This window comes from Scylla paramamosain, chromosome 2, assembly GCF_035594125.1.
Source record: "Scylla paramamosain isolate STU-SP2022 chromosome 2, ASM3559412v1, whole genome shotgun sequence".
NCBI lineage: Eukaryota > Metazoa > Arthropoda > Malacostraca > Decapoda > Portunidae > Scylla > Scylla paramamosain.
Window position 1 is genome coordinate 31,247,288 of NC_087152.1, and position 23,112 is coordinate 31,270,399.

The 23,112-nt window shown below is 39.9% G+C and overlaps 2 protein-coding genes across 2 annotated transcripts in view; both read left to right on the forward strand.

Annotated features, from left to right (window-relative positions):
• LOC135107459 (zinc carboxypeptidase-like) overlaps nt 1-5,722 on the forward strand; it is a 43,727-nt gene extending 38,005 nt beyond the window's left edge. The window contains exons 5-7 of the mRNA XM_064017344.1: nt 3,137-3,248; nt 3,792-3,839; nt 4,839-5,722. Of these exons, the coding sequence (XP_063873414.1) occupies nt 3,137-3,248; nt 3,792-3,839; nt 4,839-5,554 (876 nt within the window). The 3' untranslated portion in view covers nt 5,555-5,722. The remainder of the gene's footprint in view (nt 1-3,136; nt 3,249-3,791; nt 3,840-4,838) is intronic.
• Nucleotides 5,723-15,889: 10,167 nt separating this feature from the next.
• Nucleotides 15,890-23,112, forward strand: part of LOC135113124 (zinc carboxypeptidase-like) — a 34,068-nt gene continuing 26,845 nt past the window's right edge. Inside the window, exon 1 of the mRNA XM_064028189.1 lies at nt 15,890-16,079. Within this exon, the coding sequence (XP_063884259.1) occupies nt 15,920-16,079 (160 nt within the window). The 5' untranslated portion in view covers nt 15,890-15,919. The remainder of the gene's footprint in view (nt 16,080-23,112) is intronic.

Genomic DNA, 23,112 nt, shown 5'->3' on the forward strand with positions numbered 1-23,112 from the left:
AATCCTTCTCTCTGTAACTTAATCTCAATTTTTTTTCTGATCAATCTGTTGCTGCTGTGGTAGACGGTCATTGCTCTTCTAAATCTATTAACAGTGGTGTTCCTTAGGGTTCTGCCCTGTCACCCACTCTCTTCCTATTATTCATCACTGATCTTTTAAGCCAAACTTCTTGTCCTATCCACTCCTACGCTGATGATACCACTCTGCACTTTTCCACATCTTTTTATAGACGTCCAACCCTTCAGGAAGTAAACAGTTCACGCAGGAAAGCCACAAAGCGCCTGACTTCTGATCTCTCTAAAATTTCTGATTGGGGTAGAGCAAATTTGGTGTTGTTCAGTGCCTCAAAAACTCAATTCCTCCATCTATCAACTCGACACAACCTTCCAGACAATTATCCCCCTTCTTCAGTGACACTCAGCTGTCCCCCTCTTCTACACTGAACATCCTCGGTCTGCCCTTTTCTTATAAATTACACTGGAAACTTCACATCTCATATCTAGCTAAAACAGCTTCTATGAAGTTAGGTTTTATGACTCCGCCAGTTTTTCTAACCCCACATCAAGCTGCTGACTCTGTACAAGGGCCTTATTCGTCCATGTATTGAGTATGTTTCACATATCTGGGAGTGTTCCACTCATACCGCTCTTTTAGACAGGGTGGAATCAAAAAGCTTTTCGCCTCATCAACTCTTGTCCTTTAACTGACTGTCTTCATTCTCTCTCACATCGCTGCAATGTTGCATGTCTTGCTATCCTCTAGTGCTATTTTCATGCTAACTGCTCTTCTGATCTTGCTAATTGCATGCCTCCCCTTCTCCCTCGGCCTCGGTGCACAAGACTTTCTTCTTTCACCCCTATGCTGTCCACCTCTCTAATGCAAGTGTTAACCAGTATTCTCAATCACTTTTCCCTTCCTCTGTTAGACTCTAGAACTCCCTACCTGTTTCTGTATTTCTAGCTTCCTATTATTTGAACTCTTTCATGAGGGATGTTTCAAGATATTCATCCTTCAATTTTTGACTACTGCTTCAGACCCTATTCGGGGACCGGCATCTCAGTGATTTTTTTTTTTTTTTTTTTTTTGGTGGGGGGGTGGGAGGGTGATTTTTGTTGCTTTTGGTCGGTGTTCGTCCTACATAAAAAAAAAAAAACCTCACTGGCTGTTGTAGCAAGTTAGCATAGTATGTAAACAGTTTGTGATTTTATATCTGGAATCTTTAGTTTGAGTTTGTAGAATTGGTTGAAATGTTTTGCTTGTGGTAGTAATGCTTGCGATTCTTGTATCTGCGTGATTGTTTCGTGTTTGTTTTAGCACCTGATCATTCTACCTCTTATCACAATATGATGTACATCAATGATTGTTGTCTGAACAATTTAATGTCTTCTTTCTTGCTATACCAATGACATATGTGACCATGTAACATGAATAATTGGGGATGAGTTGCCATCCGCATATGTGCGTCTTTTCTTTTTATTTTATCAAAGTACCTCTTCTGTGTACTACCCTTTTTTTATTTATGGTAAATCATAGAAGCCCTACATAGGAGGCTATATCGGTGTCAGAGATGAAAAATTTAATAGATGCTCAGTGTAAGTGGTAAATGATAATGGTTTACAGATAAAGTTTGTCGAGGAGGAGGAGGCGTGAGTAAATATTTACTTTTCATAGTTTAAAGAATTAAGGAAATTAAGGAAGGGAAATTTAGCTGTTTTCTCTCTCAAACTTGTAAGTGCGGTTCATGCTGTATCCGTTCATTCATATTAATAATTACTAATCACATGATATATGGAGGAATTAAGATAAAAGTTAAAACTTTTACTGAGGATTTGCATACGATTCTCCCTAATGTTTTGGGTAGACATGCACAGCTCAACCCACCAGATAGGTTTCGCCCACTGGCTTCACTCTCCACTGAAGAGCGGTATGCGGGAGGGCCTCTCCCCTGTATCTCTTCTCCAAGGATTAAACATATAAGAAATTGAGTTATCAGTTTCCCTTTTTCACAGAAACTTGCAGACACGTCAAGGGTGACTATGCTGTCAAAAAACTCCATTTTGAGGTCTGGGTCGATTTTTTTTTTTTTTCCTCAAGCTTTAGTCGAGAAACATTGAAAAATGTCACACTTATACCAACCTTTAGGCTTATGGAAATGGTTAGTATTATCATGATTCTAGTGATGCATTGACGAAGATTATGCTACATCAGTAGGAGACATACACACACACACTGAGAACCTGACTAATTATCGTATGCAAACTCAAATTATTCACAACATTGGCACTGAACTAAAAACTGATGTCAAAACTCCCTTCAGACAAGTGACGCAAACCTTCACACTCATAATGATTAAGAAAGTTAAAAAGTTTCATTATTTTAGTTGTAGTAGTAGTAGTAGTAGTAGTAGTAGTAGTAGTAGTAGTAGTAGTGGTACTGGTAGTAGTAGTAGTGGTACTGGTACTGGTAGTAGTAGTGGTACTGGTACTGGTAATAGTAGTGGTACTGGTACTGGTAGTAGTAGTGGTACTAGTACTGGTACTGGTAGTAGTAGTAGTGGTACTGGTACTGGTACTGGTAGTAGTAGTAGTGGTACTGGTACTGGTACTGGTAGTAGTAGTTGTTGTAGTTGTTGTTGTTGTTGTTGTTGTTGTTGTTGTTGTTGTTGTAGCAACAGTAGTAGTAATGAGACTTGGTAATATTAATAATAGTAGTAGTATGTAATTACTAGTAGCAACGGTGGTATTAGTAGTAATGGTACTAATAGCTGTTAGTCTTAGTAGTAGTAGTAGTAATAGTAGTAGTAGTAGTAGTAGTAGTAGTAGTAGTAAAAGTCATAGTTGTTGTTCTTGTTGTAGCAACTGCAGCAACAACAACAACAACAACAACAACAGTAGCAGTTGATAGTAGTAGAATCAATAGTAGTAGTAGTAGTAATAGTAGTAGTAGTAGTAGTAGTGTTGATGGTGTTAGTGGCAGCAGCAGCAACAATAGTAGTTGTAGTAGTAGCAGTAGTAGTAGTAGTAGTAGTAGTAGTTGAAGTAGTAATGTTGTTGTTGCTGTTGTTGCAAACTACAGCTATCTGAGGCACAACTAAAATCTCTAAGAGTACATATTTTTTGTTCATTTTCTGCCACAGATTGAGTATTACCTGAGGGAGTTGGCAGAAAGGTCACAGAGAGTGGAGCTGGTTTCCATCGGGAAGTCTATCGAAGGGCGGGACATCTGGAGAGTGCACATCAGGCCATATGGTGTGTGAGGTTCAAAGCTTTGGGAAATGGACAGCTTTGTGTCTTGGTCTATGTTTTCAAACACATGAAATTCTCATAATGACTATCCTCAATCAAATCCTCAAACGCTACAAAAATAATTTGTCTGGTTTTCATGTGTGTCTCTTCCATTGTTAGTACAGAGATTTCGTACACTGTCACTGAAACCATGAATACACCAGTGATGGTCATTGAAGCAGTTTAATATACTGGAGATAAGATATCGGAACGTTTTAGAGTGCGGGGCCTGATTTCCGACGATGAGCGTCTCTTCACGTTAACCCTCATGTTTCCATGTGGGGTTTTTTTTACTTCTGAATCATATATTTTATATCCACTATGGAGTTAGGAGATTATTGAATGTATTAGATTTACATTATCAATGTCCTTCACTGTGACTCAATAAGTAGTTGAATAGGTTGATAATCCCAGACTAAAGTTAAGGGGTTCAAGGCGAAAAGGTAATACTTTTTATTTATTTATTTATTTATTTATTTTATTTATTTATTTATTTTTTTATCCCAGGAGACACTGGCGAGGACGTGAGGAGGAATGCTGTGTGGTTCGAGGCAGGTAAGTGATCTTTTTTTCCTTTTTGATTATGTGTGCGTTTTTTGTCTTCACTTTGGATATATATATATATATATATATATATATATATATATATATATATATATATATATATATATATATATATATATATATATATATATATATATATATATATACAATAGTTATGACAGGTACAATGCCATAGTTCTGTTAGATGTAACGCTTGTGATGGCATAAGTCTGTCGAATATAGCGTTTGTAATAACCCAGTTCTGTCATGTGGCCCTTTGTCTTCAACAGTGTTGTAGTTCTTTCAAGCTGTTGTGTAAATTGTAAACTTAAACGCTCCATTACCACATTGGAAAGTCACTGTGTGCCTAGAATCTCTGCTTGATCCTTAATTGTATACTGCATTTATTTGGAAGATCACATGCTGTACTGTTTTTAACTTTTGAGATGAAACTTGAAAAGAAAGCTGACAGGACCGCAAGTCAATTCTCCACTGTCTTAATGTGGACATTCTAATATTAGATGCAACTGATGGCAATCTTATTATATCATTAACTAGAGAGAACATAATCAGTCATCTACATTTCAGCGTTTCTTATGATCATACAGTAATTATTTGCTGCTGAACTGATATTCTTAAAGGATTGCATAAACAATACCCATCACTGATACGCAAGGCTACGCACTGTTCCTTACACTATGGATCAGTATCATTATCACGAACAAAAGTACTGGCAGAAAGGTGGTCTGCGGACAAACCCCATCCTCCTTGGCATTACTGCTTGTATTAATAAATGCTTTGTCATCTCAATGGGAAAATTTTCAAAGCATACAGATATGATCAGTTGGATTCTGACTTTTTTTCCTATTGATGTTTTAAAATCCTTACTGAATTATAAATAAAATGAAATCCATAAGCATTTCCATTACTGTGTGCCTAAAGTACCTAGTTGAGATAAGATGCAGAAATGTTTGAGAACACGGATCTAACTGTTGTGATGTCTGACTGCAGGAATACACGCACGAGAGTGGATCTCCCCCGCTACTGCATGTCATCTCCTTGAATACTTAGTGGCCGACAAATCCCTCACAAAGAATCTGGACGTGTACATGGTGCCCATGGCTAATCCTGACGGATACGAGTTCTCCAGGACCAACGATCGGTTTTGGCGTAAGAACAGACGAATTAACGCTGGCTCTTCATGCTCTGGTGTTGACCTGAACCGAAACTGGGACGAGTCTTTCGGTGTAGGTGCCTCTTCGAATCCCTGTAGTGAGGTGTACAAGGGGACCAAGCCCTTCTCCGAGCCTGAGACAGAAGCGCTAAGTGCCGAGATGCAGAGAGTTAACTCCGTTGACGACCTGCGCCTCATGATCTCCTTGCATAGCTATGGGCAGGTATTGCTGTATCCATGGGGTTCTACCACTAACAATGCTCCAAAAACACCTATGATGAAACGTGTCGGAAAACGATTCTCTAAAGGCGCAATAAAATCTTATAAAACCAAGTATACAGTAGAAAACGCAGCAGCAGGGATGTACTTAGCCTCAGGATCCACTGATGACTGGGCCAAGGCAGCGCTGAAGGTTCCCTTGTCGTACACTCTGGAGCTGAGGGATAAGGGCAGAAATGGCTTCGTGCTGCCCGCCAGCCAGATCCTGCCTACTAGTGAGGAGGTGTGGAATGGCATTAAAAAAATGTTCTTTTTCATTAACAAAAAATTTTAGTGATCAAATACTGCAGAGACTATAGCTTGTTACCTCAACGATTTCTTTACATAAATAAGACGACGCACCATTCATTTGATTTATCCATCTTTATCAAAATGTGATGCTAATTTTCACTGTCAGAAATAAAACTTAATCTAATGCTTTAAAAGTGCTGACAAGAATTAATATGTTGTTTTATTACACTTGTCCTCATTCAACTAGACAGTCTTTCACTTCCATACAATGGCTATCCTTTTCGTTCATGTCTGGTAGTACATACCCATGCTTGGGGCAAGGGCTGGGACAGCCTACACACCTGCTGCACTGCATTTTCATGTCGGTTTTCGCTGCTGTGATTGCTGCTTAGTCCTGTAACATAATGGCAAACTTTTTTTTAGGATAGAAAGAAGCAACGCGGGGAAGGCAACTAACATATTTGATTTTAAAGAAGAGGATGGAAACACAAAGGCATCATGTTTATTTGCTGTTAGAAACTAATATTGAAGAACTAATGGAACTGATAGGTGAATTTTCGCTGATTGATTGATTTTGATTGATTTATGTTGTGGCGGTGCAACATCACGGTCATATGGCGCCGCTACAAGCTTTAAAACCAACAAAGATTGCTGGTTAAAATATTAATATAAAACAAAATTATGGTACGTTTAAAATATTAAAACGCTAAGAAAAAAATGTACACATAAAAAAAGAAATGGGAAGAACCATAAAAAAATCTGAAGTGCTAAAAATGAGAGAGTTGGTATATTAATGTACTAATTAATTAGTTTGATTTAAATTGAGGGGGTACTGACTTCACTGACTTAGACCAGTGCATCTGGAGTTGTTTGTTTCGTACCCAAGACTGATCCAGATATCTGGCATTGTTTGTTATGTGCCAAAGACACTGACCCCACTGACCCAGATATCTGGCGTTGTTTGTTAGGTGTTTGAGGCACTGACCCCACTGACTCAGGCCCCAAGACCCAGCTTTGTTTGTTACATGTCTTCTTCACTTGCCTCCATGCTCTTCCATTGCAATTATAAAGTTCCATCCAGTACTATATTACTGATAAAATAAAAGAAACAGTGAAAAGGTAATCTATAATTTATTTAAAAGACCAACCTTCTCCACAAACATAATGACCTCTCTCCAAGTATCAGCAACATCTAGATAGTCCCATTCTCATCGCGATAACGGAAAAGATACCGCTGCCACAGCTCCACCAGTCTGGGACACTCCACTAGAAAGTGTCACACTGTAAGGGGAACTAAGTTGTCATCACAAAATGGTTGGGTTTCCCGGGATATGAGGTAACCAGGAGTGAGACATGTGTGATTAGTCTGGAGATGGGCTAATGCAATCTCTGAGCGGCACTCCTGCACATGGACATACGTCCATGGACAGAAAGTTACAGAAGTTGTGTCACCCATCTTGGTGGTGGCAACTAAATCCTCCCACCTGCCCTGCCAACTGGGAAGAATTGCCCCCTTATACTAGAGTATAAGCCATGGAATGGAATGAGGCTGGAAGTAGCAGCCTGAGTCCCTGTATCCTTAGTCTCCCGATCAGCCTTCTCATTCTGTGAAATGCCAACATGTGCTGGGACCCAGCAAAATCTAACATGATATCCTTTACGTTGTAAAAGGTAAAGCCACTCAAGAATCGAAACAAGAAAAAGGACTGAAAATTTTCACAGCAGAAAGAACACTACGAGGTGCTAAAAATCGTAAAAGAGGAGGTGGGAAAAGTAAAAATAACTCTCAAAGCTAGGATGATGGCAGAAAGCTCTGCTGTAAAAACAGAAGCAACACCGGGAAGGCCACTGCCTCGACAGAATGATGGAAAGATAACACCAAATCCGACTTCACCTTTGGATTTTGAAGCCCCGTAAATACAGAGATGGAGTCAGAATGTGTGAAACAGTTTTTCAAGAATAATGCATGGGACTCAAAGTCCGGTAACGAGTTCTTGTTACAAATAGCAGGGCCACAGACAGAAATATCTGGGAATTGCCAGTAACCAGCTCTAGGGAACCTACAGAGACATACAGAAATGAAAGATACATTTAATGCCACCATAGTAGATGCAATCCTGAAACTGAAAGGTTTAAGGGAACTTGGATAAGACACACATAGTTGAGAACATGAATTGCAGGAGACAGCCACATAAAAAACTGAGTCAGGAAGATGTTGGAGTCAATACCAAACAAACAAGATGTTGGAGTCAATACCTCAACAACAAGGACTGGCACTGGAAGCCCAATGAAAGAACACCAGCATCGACCAGTAAGCTATGAACTGGGGATGAGCAAAACACACCAGTTGCCAGGCAAACACAGGACAGAATCCTGAGGATCGTCATTGTTAATAGACTGGAGGAGGCAGTGGACACCTGCTGAAACGAAAATTACTCTCAGTGAGGTCTTAAGCACTGGATCAAAGGGTGGTGTGAACTTATCATTAAACCCAGCTGTGACCTCACAGAACATTTCCCTTTGTGTCTCACAACACAAGGGTGCAATCACAGCCTGCCCTCTAAAGAAAACTCTCTTCCTTCACGCAAAACTAAAGCACCTAATAACACACACATCCCTGACTCAAAATTCAAAATTATCATGGCGACTTCTACACCAACCTCAGAGTCCTCATCTGGGGAGAGAACCACAAATGTTCCCAGGTCGGACTGCTCTTCTGGTATCGATCCTAAGTATCTTGACACCCCCTCAATTTTTCTCTACTAATTTCTGCAACATTCATTGTCTTAGATCCAATTTTTAACCTGTAGAACCACCTCTTCCCTGCTAAACCTCATCTTTTCCTCAGGCATCTCAGGCAACTGACAGTAGCCCCTTTTCTGTTCCCTCCTACTTTCTCTATCCTCATTTTCAGTCCAAAGCTGGTTGTTGTGTCTATGTGGGCAATGACTTAACCCACGCTCTTGAATCTTCCGAATTTTCCACCATCTGGCTATGACTACAGAGCCACTCAAACTAAATTTATCTGTACTGTATACCTCTCACCTAACTCCTCTGACTATAAGAAATTCTTTGACTACTTAACTTCTAAAGTTGAGGACATTCTGAATCTCTTCCCTTTTGCAGAGATCTCCATTCTCGAAGGCTTCAATGTTCACCACCAGCTTTGGCTTTCCTCTCCCTTCACTGACCATCCTGGTGTACTAGCCCTTAACTTTGCTATCCTCCACGGTCATATTCCTGACCGTCTTGGAGATACACCCAACATTCTTGACCTTTTCCTAACTTCTAATCCTTCTGTTTATGCTGTCACCCTGTCTTCTCTGTTGGGCTCCTCCGATCACAATCTCATATCTGTATCTTGTTCTATTGTTCCAATCCCTCCTCAGGAAAACAGAGGTGCCTCTGGCGTTTTGCCTCTGCCAATTGAAGGGACCTGATGAAGAGGTATTACGGCGAGGGTGCGGTGAGGTATTAGCTGTCACCATAGGTTTTTTTTTTTTCCAAGGGATACTGGCAGTAGCAGTAGTAGTAGTAGTAGTAGTAGTAGTAGTAGTAGTAGTAGTGGTAGTAGTAGTAGTAGTAGTAGTAGTAGTAGTAGTAGTAATATTATATTGGTACATAATGCTTGGCCACGCTAACTGACGGTTGCCCTCATCCATCCAAAAATTATACACTGCATGGAACTAAGTTACCGAACGTCTCCTTTTTCGTACAACTCGGTTTTCAAACAAAATTTTTAACTTGTAATTGATTTGGTTGCCATACCATGATTCGGATTTCATATACTACAAGACGTGGTAAAAGCTGCTATTTATTGCTAATTTGTAATCTCTATAAATGTTTTCCTCGTTTTTATACATTTGGAGAGAGAGACATTGGGTAAGACAGTAACTCAGTCTTTGAAATAAGTTAAATGTGATTTCGTTGAAAAACCTTGATTTGTACAAACAAGATTCGGCACTCGGAAGTAATCCCGAGCCTCCTGTAGCTCTCTATGACCCACAATGGCATCATTACTGCACAACTGCATTTTTCCAGTAGCTTTTCCCAGCAGCAAGATGCCTAAGTGTTACAATCACCTTAATTTTGGAAGTGAGTGTGTTGCTCCTCTCTCTGTCACTCTGTAAGGATTCCCTCACTTGATCAGTGACATACAGCATACCTGCACAGTTTAAACAAGATCTTTTGATGAGTACTGTGTCACTAAGTTCATTAAATACATCCTTTCTAGATAAATTATTTCTAAGCTGGAGATGTGGAGCAGCCATCTTAGCAGTGGGGGCGTCGGTCAGTACCCCCTTAAGACACTCCTATGGGAAAATCATTTCGGTTTTCGAACATTTCAGATTTCCAACAGCATTCAGGAACGAATTAAGTTCGAAAACCGTGATTCCACTGTAGTACCTAATAGTGCTGGTGTAATATATACAAAAATGTGGTAGTGGCATGAAAAGAAAAAAAAAAGAACACAATATAAATGAGGCAAAAATATATATATACACATAATGAGAAAAATGAGAAACAGACAGACGATAAAACATGAGAGAGAGAGAGAGAGAGAGAGAGAGAGAGAGAGAGAGAGAGAGAGAGAGAGAGAGAGAGAGAGAGAGAGAGAGAGAGACTCACTAAATAGACCTCCTTAAAATAAATAAGACAAAACTGTTTCGGTCTCGTTGGCCAGTTGTGTTCCGGAGATGTCTCGATACTCTTCTCTTGGAAAAGTTCAGTTCACAGTATGGTGAAAACCAAAAACAAGCCGAATTACTGAGCTTGCCAGGGAAAGGAATGAAAGAAAAGTTACTGAAAGTTACTGTTTAACTACTGCAGAGAGATAAAGTAAAATGTGCAGCGAAACGGCAATGGGGGCTTAGAGGCGAGGCATACAGATAACACGATCAGAAGAGCAATATCCATGGACATCATATGTCATTTCCATGAATATTGCTCTTCTGATCTTCCTAACTGCATGTCTCGCCCTCTCCTGCGTGTGTGTGTGTGTGTGTGTGTGTGTGTGTGTGTGTGTGTGTGTGTGTGTGTGTGTGTGTGTGTGTGTGTGTGTGTGTGTTTATATAGGAGGGACACCGGTCAAGGGAACAAAACCTTCAAAAAAAAAAAAAATCCACTGAGATGACGGTCGCCGAATAGGGCCCGAAACGGTAGGCAAAAATTGAAGGATAAGTGTCTTGAAACCTCCCTCTTGAAGGAATTCAAGTTATAAGAAGATGGAAGTACAGAAGCAGGCAGGGAGTTCCAAGAGTTTATCAGAGAAAGGGATGAATGATTAAGAATACTGGTTAATCCTTGCATTAGAGAGGTGGACAGAATAGGGGTGAGAGAAAGAAGAAAGTCTTGTGCAGCGAGGCCGCGGGAGGAGGGGAGGCATGCAGTTTGCAAGATCAGAAGAGCTGTTAGCATGAAAATAGTGGTAGAAGACAGCTAGAGATGCAACATTGTGGCGATGAGAAAGAGGCTGAAGACAATCAGTTAGAGGAGAGGGCTTGATGAGACGAAAAGCTTTTGATTCCACCCTGTTTAAAAGAGCGGTATGAGTGGAACCTCCCCAGGCATGTGAAGCATACTCCGTACTTGGAGGGATAAGGCCCTTGCACAGAGTTAGCAGATCAGAACGCTTAACTTAATAGAAGCTGCTTTAGCTAGAGATGAAATGTGAAGTTTCCAGTTTAGATTATAGGAAAAGGACAGTCCAAGGATGTTCAGTGTGGAAAAGGGGGACAGTTGAATGTCAATGAAGAAGAGGGGATAGCAAACACCCCAAGTACCAAGTTTGGTTCCACTATAGTGTGGTCCACGTGACAGGTATAAACCACGACCAGGAGACACGGACAGGAGACAGTGGACAAGGTGAGCGACGAGTGTGGACGGACGTGGTAGGTATAAACCACGAGCAGGAAGCCCAACACGGATAAAGAAAAAAAAAAACAGCAAGTAGCAGGAGCCAGGGGACGTTGAAGGTGCTGCCAGTGGAGAAAGGCAACACACGTGGGGTGGTGTGGGGGAGGACGACGGCCCGACACAATAGCCGAGAAAGCTTAGAAAAAGCCATAATGCAGCAGATAGCAGGTAGCCAGAAAAATGCCCAAGGCACAAGACGAGGCATGAACAACAGGAAGAGCGAGCAGAGCACGTGATAGCTGGCAAGAGAGCACAGAACGATGTAACGCCAAACACTTTCCATCTCACCACTTGCCACCATTTTGTATTAGTTGATTACTCTTGCATCAGTATCCAGGATAGAAGGATACACGATGCGAAAAGGGCTGTAATATATTAGATTAAAAACTGGATGCTGTATGGAGGTAGCGCAGTCGCCACATCCGGTCGTCCCCAAGGCAAGGCCAAGACTGAGCTCTGCCGTATCACGTGTGGGTCAGATCTGGCCTACGCACACACACACACACGCACACGCAGGAGAGGGCGAGACATGCAGTCAGGAAGATCAGAAGAGCAATATTCATGGAAATGACATATGATGTCCATGGATATTGCTCTTCTGATCGTGTTATCTGTATGCCTCGCCTCTAAGCCCCCATTGCCGTTTCGCTGCACATTTTACTTTATCTCTCTGCAGTAGTTAAACAGTAACTTTCAGTAACTTTTCTTTCATTCCTTTCCCTGGCAAGCTCAGTAATTCGGCTTGTTTTTGGTTTTCACCATACTGTGAACTGAACTTTTCCAAGAGAAGAGTATCGAGACATCTCCGGAACACAACTGGCCAACGAGACCGAAACAGTTTTGTCCTATTTATTTTAAGGAGGTCTATTTAGTGAGTCTCTCTCTCTCTCTCTCTCTCTCTCTCTCTCTCTCTCTCTCTCTCTCTCTCTCTCTCTCTCTCTCTCTCTCTCTCTCTCTCTCGTGTGGCCAGTGGCTTGATAAAAAAAAAAAAAAACGTGGCAGTAGAGGTTTTAGATTTCTATAATATTCCATTAAAACACCACCTGTCGGCCTCACGTGCATCACATCCACGCCAGGAGCTTTGCTGTGAAAACCCATTTAGAGAACGACACTTGTGACCGCCGATGAGGATGGATGGTAGGGATGATTATAGGTAGTGTTCTAAGGGCAACAAAAAATTCTATATAAAAAAAAAAAGGCCCGCTCAAATGCCAGCTCCAAAAGTGACATCAGATGGAATAGTCAAATGACAAGAGGATAAGTGTCTTGAAACCATCTTCTTGAAAGAACCTAAATTATAGGAAGGAGGAAATACAGATGCAGGAAGGGAGTTCCAGAGTTTACTAGAGAAAGGGATGAATGACGATACTGATTAACTCTTGCATTAGCGAGGTGGACAGAATAAGGGTGAGAGAAAGAAGAAAGTCTTGTGTAGCGAGAGGTAGGAGAGGCATGCAGTTAGCAAGATCAGAAGATAGCAAGAGATGCAACATTGCAGCAATGAGAGAGAGGCTGAAGACAGTCAGTTAGAGGAGAAAAGTTGATAACATGAAAAATCTTTTGATTCCATCCTGACTAAAAGAGTAGTATGAGTGGAACCCTCCGTCCATATGTGGACGGATAAGGCCTCTGTACAGAGATAGTAATAGCTAAAGATGAGATGTGAAGTTTCCGGTTTAGATTAGAAGTAGAGGACAGACCGAGGATGTTCAGTGTAGAAGAGGTGGATAGCTGAGTGTCAATGAAGAAGTGGGGATATTTATCTGGAAGAGTGTGTCAAGTTGGTACATGGAGAAATTGAGTTTTTGAGGCATTGGACAATACTAAACTTGCTCCAGCTCAATCAGAAATTTTAGAGATCAGAAGTTAGGCGTTTTATAGCTTCTCAGCGTGAGCTGTTTACTTCCTGAAGGGATGGACGTCTACGAAAGGACGGAAAAGTGCAGGGTGGTATCGGCGTAGGAGTGGATAGGACATGAAGTTTGATTTAGAATCATTGATGAATAATAGGAAGAGAGTGGATGACAGGACAACCCTGAGCAAACCTTTGCAGAAAAACAGTGACATTTTATCATAACAGCAATAGAACGATCAGAAAGGAAACTTGAGATGAAGTTACAGAGAAAAGGGTAGAAACTGTAGGAGGGTAATTTGGAAATCAAAGCTTTCTGCCAGACTCTCTCGAAAGTTTCTGATATGTTTAAGGCAACAGTAAAAGTTTCACCAAGATCACTAAAAGAGGATATCCAAGACTCAGTAAGGGAAGTCAAGATTGCCAGTAGAGCGGCCTTGACAGAACCCATAGTGTTGATCAGATAGTCAGAAGTTTGTGAAGTGATAGATGTTTAAAAATCTTCCTGTTGAAGATGAATTTATTGGTGTGGTCGTTCTTTTGATAACATCCAGAGCACTGCAATAAAGACTGATTGTCTGGGCAAACACACACACACACACACACACACACACACACACACACACACACACACACACACACACACACACACACACAATAATAATAATAATAATAATAATAATAATAATAATAATAATAATAATAATAATAATAATAAATAGATAAATAAATAAATAGAGATAAGATAAAATGTTGGCTTTTTTAGGGTACGGTACATAATTATTTGACACTGTAGTACAAAGATGAGCGTTTGCACAGTTGTAAATGTTTACGGTAAATGCTGTCCGGCAGTGAAAGGATTTAAGTAGCTGAATTAAAACTTATGACAGGAGGTGCCCTCATAATACTTGATCCACCTTTCCCATACACTTGGACAGCTTAATTTCGTGATCCTTTATATAAGACGTCCCGTTTTTATTGAGTGGTGCGCCGGACGTGAAGGTCAGCCCTATTGGAAGTCCCCATCACAAGCAAGCCAAACGAGTGTGTTACCTAAGATAGCCGAGGGTACAGCAGAAAACACAGGAAACGAGCGAAACCTTATCCGGCATGCCCCCATAGCTGCTGATAGCAATGAGGACCCAAAGAGATAGATACCTATGAAAAACCGGTAATGTTAGAACAACAAGAACGATGATACCTAGTACTGCTAAACATGCAACAACGAAAACAACATCAACGAAGATACGTCCTTTGTAGCTACTTCCGCATCGAAAAAAGCATTAAGTATCCTCAGAACAGGTTCTGATTCCATAGACACCCGACCTTTTTCCTCTGGCTTCTTGCTCAGTCCTCCTGCAGCAGATGACACATATCCCGGCTATGTTAGTATACAACTCTATCAAGAAAACAAGATGTTATAAAAAGAAAGAAGGCTAGAAGTTACTAGAAGAAAGAAAACAAGAAAAGAGAAGAAAAGAGAAAAGATAAGTCTCAAGAAGACACAAGAAGTACTAAGAAAGAAGCTTCAAGAAAGAAGATAAAAAGTTATAATAAGGAGAAGAGGACGAAGCCTTTCAAGAATTCAAAAGAAAAGAAGACGAGCCGAAATGCTGTTCACAACTCTGTTGGTCGTGAATAGAGCTTAGATTGAGGCACGGGGTTGGTCAACTAAAGGAACTCATTTATATATGTTATTCATTTATTCATGTTTGCATTTATTCCATTACTTTAGGTCTAAGTATTATATATCCATATAATCCTTACGCAGTAACGCTGTAGAGTATAATCTCGTCAGAGAGAGAGAGAAGTACTCTTTAGTGATATAGACCGTAGACCGAATGAAATGTACTTACCTCCAAGCGTGTTACTAGTGTGCTGTTGTTAAAAGTCTGTGATTAAGTTTTATATATATATATATATATATATATATATATATATATATATATATATATATATATATATATATATATATATATATATATATATATATATACATATATATATATATATATATATATATATATATATATATATATATATATATATATATATATATATATATATATATATATATATATATATACACACACACACACACACACACACACACACACACCTATATACTTAGACCTATCCCATATCTTGATAGGAGAGACCGGTGAAAGATTAAAAGATCATTAAGATCTTAAAGATTAACAATAAAGATAAAAATTAAGCCTAAGAAACCGGGAGACAACAGAACAGTCGCGTACATAGGTACAAATCAGCCTCGTGAAGCAGACATCGCCTTAACGCCCACCTCCCTATCGTGTTCTTTCATTTTAAGCCATTTTTATCCTCTTTTTTTGCTCTTCCACATACGAGAATTATTAAAAAATCTTTGTCTTTCTTCTTCCTTTACAAAACTCTCTCTCTCTCTCTCTCTCTCTCTCTCTCTCTCTCTCTCTCTCTCTCTCTCTCTCTCTCTCTCTCTCTCTCTCTCTCTCTCTCTCTCTCTCTCTCTCTCTCTCACTATGGTGATTCTTTTCCAATTTCCATCAGTGTACTACATATCACAAGGTAGTTTTTTTTTTTTTTTTCCTGTTATCATCATTCCTTGACACATTACTATTGATGGCTTGACGACGTCCCTCTCGTATGTTCCTGGCACATCTGTTCAGTGAAAACAAGGCCACCGGGGAATGGAGAGAACTCACTAGGGAGGTAACACATTTATCAGACTTCTCACATACACCACGTGTCCGCTCATTCCACTGCCAATCGTCGCCTCGCCAACATTACTGCCACTACGTAACAGGTAGATGTGACCGCTTGGTTCGGGGAAATTCTCGTTGAAAATCAAAACTCAGGCTGCGTGTACACCAAGCGAATAGAATAAATTCAATTCATGAAGAATCAACACTTATGAATTCGTCTTGAGGCACCACATTAATTCCAATGGGAACTGTTTACACCAAGTGATTCGAATTCAGATCATGCTGAGTCATGGCGATTCAGTCATTCATGAGGTCGGACCCATTTTTCATCAGTCACGGCGAGTCAGTGGAGGAATAAGCACCTTGCTTCCGGACGTGGTGATCAGTTTAGTACGAGAGAATGGGGCTCATGTGTTTCTTGACTACTGTAGCCGCTTTAGGGTGTGTGGAGAGTTTCTACGATGTTTAGCATGGCCCTAACTTACCCAGCATGTCGTTGAGCTGGATGGAGCAGCTATAGAAGTTGTTTCGATGGTTAAATGTTCGAACAGTGCCTTGATTCCTCATGCAGTAAGTGTTGCTCTCTCATAAATGGTGTGGAACGTACAGTGAACGCAACAAAGAGGAGTGTGCCGTTGCAAGGGAATATCCCACCTGAATTACCATTACGATTACTACTACTACTACTACTACTACTACTACTACTACTACTACTACTACAAGGTTGTAGTAGTACTAGTAGTAGTAGTAGTAATAGTAATGGTAATTCAGGTGGGATATTCCTTTGCAACGGCACACTCCTCTTTGTTGCGTTCACTGTACGTTCCTACGCTGCCTCGGCCACAGCAACACTGTTGTTTCAGCAAAAGCATATACTACGTCCTACTGAGTGATGACTTAGACTCACGCAGGGGGAACGGTGCTGATTCAGAATTGCTTGAATCAAATAATTCTTCATGAGTTGAATCACTTCGATTCGATTCGTGTAAACGCATCCTTACACTTTTTTTTTTCTCAGTATTTTAAATGTTCAACATGCGACATTTTTCATTAACTTCTTTTTTACTTTCTTCTTCTTAATCATGATAATAATAAATAATAATAATAATAATAACTGATAATAATAATAATAATAATAATAATAATAATAATAATAACAATCATTATTATTATTATTATTATTATTATTATTATTATTATTATTATTATTATTATTATTGTAGGTTTTTCAGTAAGTTTTGGTTTTCTTCTCGGTTTTCTTCTTCCAACATGCTACATCAGTAACTTCCATCAGTTGGCGCTCGCATCGCTCCTCGAGACAAGACAACTGTGTTCTGGAGTCGGTTCGTGTTCAGAGATGCATGTGTAATTGCCACAGATTCTCATGTATTCCGTCAAAACATTTGAAGAGAATTAACCGAAGATATACTGAAAAAAAAGGAAAAAAAAAAAAAAAAAAAAAAAAAAAAATATATATATATATATATATATATATATATATATATATATATATATATATATATATATATATATATATATATATATATATATATATATATATATATATACACACACACATCAAAACATATACACACAACACACACACACACACACACACACACACACACACACACACACACACACACACACACACACACACACACAACAAAACATATACACACAACAAAAACACACACACACACACACACACACACACATATAAGGTGAACATGAATACATCCAGAGTGTCTTTCTTCACTTATTGCAAAGTTTCAACTTCGCAGAAACCATCAGTATTTAGTAATTTAGTATATCTCAAATATTAGGAATATAAAAAAAAAAAAATTATAAGTTATAAAATGGTAGAGTTAGGGCCGGTTCACACTAGTCTGTTTTTACGGATTCCGTCTCCGTTCACCGTTCAGCAATGACGTCACAAAAACGGAGTCCGGACTGAGCGGTGGAGTTGGCTGTCGTGTCCATATCCATGTTTGTCAATGCATGGCAGCGCAAAGAGACCTCCTTGACAAGGAATCTATATACTTATTGCCACCTTGCTGCTCACAGCTGACGAAGAGAGGCCCGTGAGGTGAAGAGTGATATTTATTGCACAGGAAAGAAATATAAGTAACTACTCGCTAGTGAATCCTACAAGGCACAGTGGGGGCAGTGGTGTCTGCTGTATCAATGCACGGTATGGTGGAGAGGCAAGCTATACAAGTGTTTTCCGGTTGTCTGGTTGTCAGTTATTAATACACTGTCATTACCATACCTGCTAAGTGAGGTTTGTTGCGTTTCTGCAATTTGCTGGGCTGAAATCTGTCCAGTTCATCCATGTGCTTGTGTTTACATGTTCTAAGTTGTGCGCCACCACTGTATCAGAGTTGATTGTCACCTCTATATCAGATTTGAGGATTGTTACTTGCCCAGTCAATTGATGATGCTTAGTGTGTTGGTAGCGTGGAGGACCGTAGTGTGGTGGTGATTGTGGTAGCTTGGAGGTCGTGGGCAGTTGGTTGATATGTTGATATGTGCGAATAAAAGACACAATGAGAGTTCTTATTGATTTAATAGTAGATAGTTTGTACACACTGGATTTGTGACGAAATTGTAACGTGATGATTGATTGTTCTCTCTCTCTCTCTCTCTCTCTCTCTCTCTCTCTCTCTCTCTCTCTCTCTGAAGTGATATGAGTAATGACTGAGCAGCATCTCTCAAGACTGACTGTGACTGAGCAGAACTGAGTGAGAGGCCAAGACTGACTGCTCGTGACTGGTGACTGACTCCGACTTTGACTGGGACTGAACTTTCTCTGGACTGAACTCCCAAATGAACTGAGAGCTCACTACCATGCGGGCTGTATTTATCTAAGCTAAGTGGATCGCAGATAGTTATCCATAAGGATTGGAAGTGGGTGTGAAATTACCTTGAGAGGTAAAGAAAGGGGGACGAACGCAGGCGTTATCGCTAAGGACTGGAAGTGGGTGTGAGAAAGAGAAAGAAGAGAAATGAATAGGAAGGAAGACGAACATATGTACGCAGGTGTTATTCCAAAGGACTGGAAGTGGGTGTGAAATTCCCTTGAGAGGTAGAGAAAGGACTGGCTGGCCATGGTACACGTGGGATGAATATACGAAATAGTGAAATATACATATATAATAGTAATAGTAGTTGTTGAGACTTATACATACATGCTTTGCGGTGTTGCCGCACCTCACACTGGGACCCCAGTCACTCCTCTTTTTCCACGGAGTAAAAATGTTTAATTTACAATATAACATTATTACATTACAAATCTTTAATTCAATAACGTTTTTTTTTTTTTTCATGTATTTCAGTATCATAACTAGAACATTCAAAATATCAGTACGTGCCTGTCTCTCCATACAAAGTTAAACTTAGTTCATCTCTTCCACTCAATGGCGTCCATTCAAGTGGAGGCAGAAACGGAGCTCGGTTTCCACTACAGTCGCTCAAGTGGAAATGGTGTTGACGTTATTGTTGGACTATGTACGGAAACGGAATCTGTAAAAACGGAGTAATGTAAACCGGACCTTAGTTGGAGCCTGGACTAAGTACGAGAGTGACGTGCACTGCCCCCTTCCTACCTCAGCCCTTTGTCTCCGCCTTGTGGTGCGTGTGTTGCGTTACACACCCAATTAGGGGAACAGTGTGCTAGACTTTGGTACCTGCGAGTGATTGTGAAGCTAGGGAAGCCAAGTATTGTGCCTTATAACTATGTATTGTGACTGTGAGAAGAATAAATGTTGTGTCCACGTGACAAGACCTCTTTCTCTCCCAGCCAAGCCAGCATTTTTCCAAAGTCTATGCGAGTATGTGCACTCCCCTGTGATGATGGCCAGCTGTAGCTCCGAAACTGTCGTCTGACCATTTTGAATTGAGCGTTTAGGTGTTGTCCTTTCCAGGGACTTCCCAGCCTGAGGCACTGCCACACTTATACCAAGACACACCTCATATCAGGTACTTCCTACCTCTAAATTAGATGGTGTTGTACTATATATACACCGTGATGCTCTAAAAAGACAAGTTAGTGTAATTTTTTTTTTTTTTTTTTAATGAAACTTGCATTGTTTTTTTGCAAACACCACAATACTTGGCAACTTTTTCTCCAGGTATTGTCACGTCTCCATGGGTGACCGAGTGAGGTCACACGGTCAGAGTGACCGTGTTAATCCATGGTCACTTCCTCTCGTGCCGCCAGCCAGGGTGGGAGCTACCTCTCCCACTCTCTCTCATCACCTCCACAACCAAGAAAAAGAGCTTACTCAGTAAATAAATATTTTTTTGGAAGAAAAGGCTGATAAGGGGTCATTGCTTGACCCTTCAAGAGCTGTTGCCCGAACAGCGAAAGCCATTAATGTGCCTTGACTTTAACCTCGATGGTGGTGTGGAAAAAAGTCATAACTAAAGAATAAAAATATAACATCATAATTTAAGGGAAATGTCATATCTAAAAGGAGACCTATCACATTTAAACGAAATTCACAATGGAGAGAGAGAGAGAGAGAGAGAGAGAGAGAGAGAGAGAGAGAGAGAGAGAGAGAGAGAGAGAGAGAGAGAGAGAGAGAGAGAGAGAGAGAGAGCAGCTTGACTAACTGACAGGTAGATTTTTTTCTCAAATTCTGATGATTCATAGGCAAGTATAGATCTCTGATAGAAGTAAATTTGCAAATTTGCGTGAAATGTATATTGTATATGCAAAGAGAGATAGAGGGGAGAGTGGTGTATGGGGAGCGAGGTTATTAGCGACACATAGGCTTTAATCTAATAATTGTCCAGTACAGGATTTGGCAGCGCCGCAGACACCCTTTAACTTCATATCTTGCATCCATACATCGTTCTCCTGTCGACCATTAAAATTCAGATACTCCGTCTTCTCCCTGCTAATTCTCAAACCTCTCCCTTGCAATGTTCCTCGCCATCTCTCCAACTTTCTCTCTACTGCATCTCTACTTTCATCCACCAAGACGATGTCATCCGCGAACAACATGGTCCACGGTGCCTCCTCCTTTATATTTTGAACACTATCATCCATGAGTAGGTTGAACAGATATGAGCTCAGAGAAGATCCCTGGTGCAGACCCACTCTCACACAGAACTCCTCTGTTGTTCCCACACTGCTCCTTACCTTCGTCCTTGAGCCTTCGTACATGTCCTGGATCACTCTCACATACTTCTCTGATGTTCCTTTCCTTCTCATACTAGCCCAAACTTCCTGGCGTGGTACATATTTCTCTGATGTTCCTTTCCTTCTCATACTAGCCCAAACTTCCTGGCGTGGTACTCTATCATAAGCTTTTACAAAATCAATAAAAATAAGGTGTAACTCTCTTTGCTTCTCCCCATACCTCTCCAGTAGTTGTCTTAGCGCAAAGATTGCATCGGTAGTACTTCTCCCCGGCATAAATCCAAATTGTTCGTCTCCCACCCGTGTTTCTCCCCTTACTCTCCTCTCAATTATCCTTTTGTACAGTTTCAGTACAATAAAAGTACAATACTTAGGATAAACTGTTGTCCACAGGAATCCAGCCCTTAACATTTCTAGAACACAACTGCCCTCATAGTGCAGGGAAATGGCAGAGGTCAACTCTCATTCAGTGGTCGATTCTCATTTCGACGCAGTGGTCAACACATATACTGAAGCTGTAATCAACACTCATTCAGAAACCATAATTAAGGTGTTATCCCTCTTCATATTCTAAACAACAGAACAATTTCTTAACGCCTAACAATAATAAGCACTTATTGTTGCTATAAAACTCTAAATTAATACGGGGATAACAGGATTAACAGTACATAAATTTCAACCCTCTGTTGCGGTTGGCAGCACTGTGCTAAGTCGAGCTAGCGACATGGGGTAGCCAAGTCATACCTCTACCGCCTATGTCGCACCATAACAATGGCGAGATTAGATGATGACTTATGTCTCACATAAGAAAGTTTTATAAATATGGGCCCTGGAGACGCGGCTGTGAGGCTGGTGTGTTGACGTGAGGTCCAACCAGGTTTGCTACGCAGGAGTGGAAGTGCTGTGGAAGGCTGACAGTGACAGGGGGCCCCAGGATTCGTAATATATATATATACATATATATATATATATATATATATATATATATATATATATATATATATATATATATATATATATATATATATATATATAGACTCCCTCTACTGCTACGGCAAAAATAAGAGGAGTCACATACCTGCTCTTAGCAAATAAAAGGGTGATTATGGGATGCGACACGACCAAGACTTTCTCACTGTCAGGCACAACAATGCTATTACTTAATTCTCTCTTCTGCAAGTAACACATCATCACCGGAAACCTCACTCAACACTGCCTCACTATGCTGCGCCATAATGTCCATATCAACTACAACACTCTTGCAATTCCTGCAGGAAGGAGGAATCAGACTAGTAATAGTAACATCTGTTATCATTTCTGGAACTGGTTCCGCCAGGAACCTTTAGGAACCGATTTAAAGTCTTGGAACCAATTCTGCCTTAACAGTTCTAAATGAGTACTGATACACACGAGTTACAACTCAAACATTTATGTAGTGTTTAAAATATGTATGTAATCATTAACATTATTTAGGAAGTCTTGCAAATTATATCTACCAATGAACCAAGTAGTGTAATACAATAAAAATATAAATAAGTGTCCCTGTGTCCGCCATTCAAAGAAATTGCCCGAATAATATGAAATATTTCATTCATGTTAGCCAATAGTAGGCACTTATTTAGTGTTGCCATAAGCTTTTTTTTTTTTTTTTTTTTGTACTTTGGTAGATATTCTATGACGTTATAACATAGGATATATATATATATATATATATATATATATATATATATATATATATATATATATATATATATATATATATATATATATATATATATATATATATATATATATATATATATATATATATATATATATATATATATATATATAGCGCTGTCGGTTCCGAGACTCTAAGGCCGCATTAACAAAGATTCTTAACTATAGAGGTTTGACTCAGCCCAACTCTTATGCTTAGAGTTGTGCTTAACTTCCCAAGTTGTTCTTTGTCTAGGTCTTAAATTTAAGACAGGTCTGGAGTCTGC